At 70.0% G+C, this 1,902-nt stretch overlaps 1 protein-coding gene across 1 annotated transcript in view; it reads right to left on the bottom strand.

Moving 5' to 3' along the window:
* Nucleotides 1-1,342: 1,342 nt before the first annotated feature.
* The window catches only part of AURANDRAFT_64512 (hypothetical protein), a gene marked incomplete at both ends in the record, with an annotated part of 2,552 nt that continues 1,992 nt past the window's right edge, over nucleotides 1,343-1,902 (bottom strand). Inside the window, one exon of the mRNA XM_009039044.1 lies at nucleotides 1,343-1,828. Coding sequence (XP_009037292.1) covers nucleotides 1,343-1,828 — 486 coding nt within the window. The remainder of the gene's footprint in view (nucleotides 1,829-1,902) is intronic.

Genomic DNA, 1,902 nt, shown 5'->3' with positions numbered 1-1,902 from the left:
CGCGGCGTGCTCGCGCGCGGACCGCGAGAAGGAGAAGATGAGGAGGTTCTCCGTGGGCTTGGACCGGTCGTTGCGGTCGCCGTCGGTGAAGCAGAACGTCGAGGACTCGCGCTCGATGCCCCGGAGCGACTCGCCGCGGTAGCCGGTCAGGAACGCGACGGACGTCGACGGGATGCGGATGATCGTGCAGTCGTCGCGCTCCTTGGGCTCGCCGACGTCGGACTTGCCCGTGCGCTGCTCCAGCAGCCACCGCAGGTAGTCCTTGCCCCGCTGCCGGTCCTTCTCGTAGCCCGCGAAGCACGCGCGGCGCCCCACGTACTCGATGATGCAGCCCGACGCGGCCGCGAGCTTGCGCCGCGTCGAGCCCTGGGACCCCAGGGCGTAAGAGAAGCAGTCGTCGGTCAACGGCATGGACTCGACGCCCCAGCCGTCGCGGTCCTCGTCGCCGGCGACGCGCTCCTGGGACCGGAGCTCGCCCTGGGACGACACGCAGTAGCCTGGGTGCTTGTGCTCCACGGCCGACATGGTCTTGAGCTCGGCGCCGCGGCGCGCCGCCAACGGGCCGAAGATGCAGAGCTGCTCGTCGTCCGCGTTCTCGGTGGGACGGGCATCGGACGTCTTCGCGAAGAACATGAGCACGCCCCACTCCTCCTCCATGGACCGCAGCGTCGCGCCGTTGCGGCCCATGACGAAGCCGATGCAGTCGCCGGGCACCGTGAAGGCGCTGAAGTCGTTCCGCGTGCTGTCCAGGTTGATGGTCACGGGGCCGACGCGCTGCTGCCGGATGAAGTCGATGTAGTCGATCGCGTGCAGGCACTGGTCCTTGAAGCCGGAGATGGTGATGGTCAGCGCGTGCTCGTCGAGCTCGATCTCCGCGCCGGCGACGCGCGCGATCTTGCGCTTCGTCGAGCCGCCGCGGCCCAGCACGAACGCCGCGTCGTCCTTGTCGACCTCGATGACCTTCTGGATGCGCTCGCGGTCCTCGCCGTCGTCCTTGCCGTCGTCGGCGTCCATCTTGTCGTCCTTGCTGCCGGACCGCGCGCGCCGCTCACGGTCCCGGGATCCCTCGCTCTCGTCGTCGCTGCCCATGATGACGGCGCTCGCGGATGTTATGTGATTCGGCTGGCAGCGATTCTCAGAGCCAGGACCGGGGGCAGCGTCGAGAGATTTAGCCGACCTTGAGGTACGTGTTACCCTCGCGCGGGTCACGCGTATGGGTGCTTTAACTAGTTAACGTGGGACTTTGGCGGCCGCCCGTGGGCGGCCGTCGGCGCACGCGGATCAGGTCGGCGGGCCGCGGCTTCCCCTTCTTCGCCATCGTCTTCGGCGTCTGCGGGCCCCTCTACGCCTTCCGCGGGAGCGCGCCGCCGCCGAGGTCGTCGACCGCGCGGAAGCAGGCGCTCATGAGGACCTCGCCGTAGGTGACCGCGGGCGGGACCTCCTTGATCGCGGTCCAGATGGTTTTCTCGCCGTTGACGAGAACGGCCGCGTGCTGGACCATCTCCGCGGCGTCGCGGCCGAAGATGTGGACGCCGAGGATGCGGCCCGTGGACCGCTGGAAGACGAGCTTTAGAAACTCGTCGTCGGGCCGCGGCTGGACGCAGGCCTTGATCGTGTCGTTAAAGGGGACCGCGATCGACGCCGCGTCGGGCCCGTGGGCGTCCGCGGCCTGCTCCGCGCTGAGGCCGACGGCGCCGACGCCGTCCTCGATCCAGAGCGCCGTCGCCGCGTGCTTGTCCTCCTTGACGGCCTCGCCGACGTGGGAGCCGTGGCCCGCGACGTAGGCCGCCCACTCCTCCGGGAACGCGTCGCGCACGGCCACGTGGCACTGGGCCAAGCCCGTCGACAGGAGCCCCGGCGGCGACACGGCGTTGCGGCCCGCGCAGTCGCCCGCGGCCCAGA

Source organism: Aureococcus anophagefferens (assembly GCF_000186865.1).
Source record: "Aureococcus anophagefferens unplaced genomic scaffold AURANscaffold_10, whole genome shotgun sequence".
Lineage (NCBI taxonomy): Eukaryota > Pelagophyceae > Pelagomonadales > Pelagomonadaceae > Aureococcus > Aureococcus anophagefferens.
Note: the sequence above shows the minus strand (reverse complement) of the source record. Positions and strands in the feature narration are given on the sequence as shown.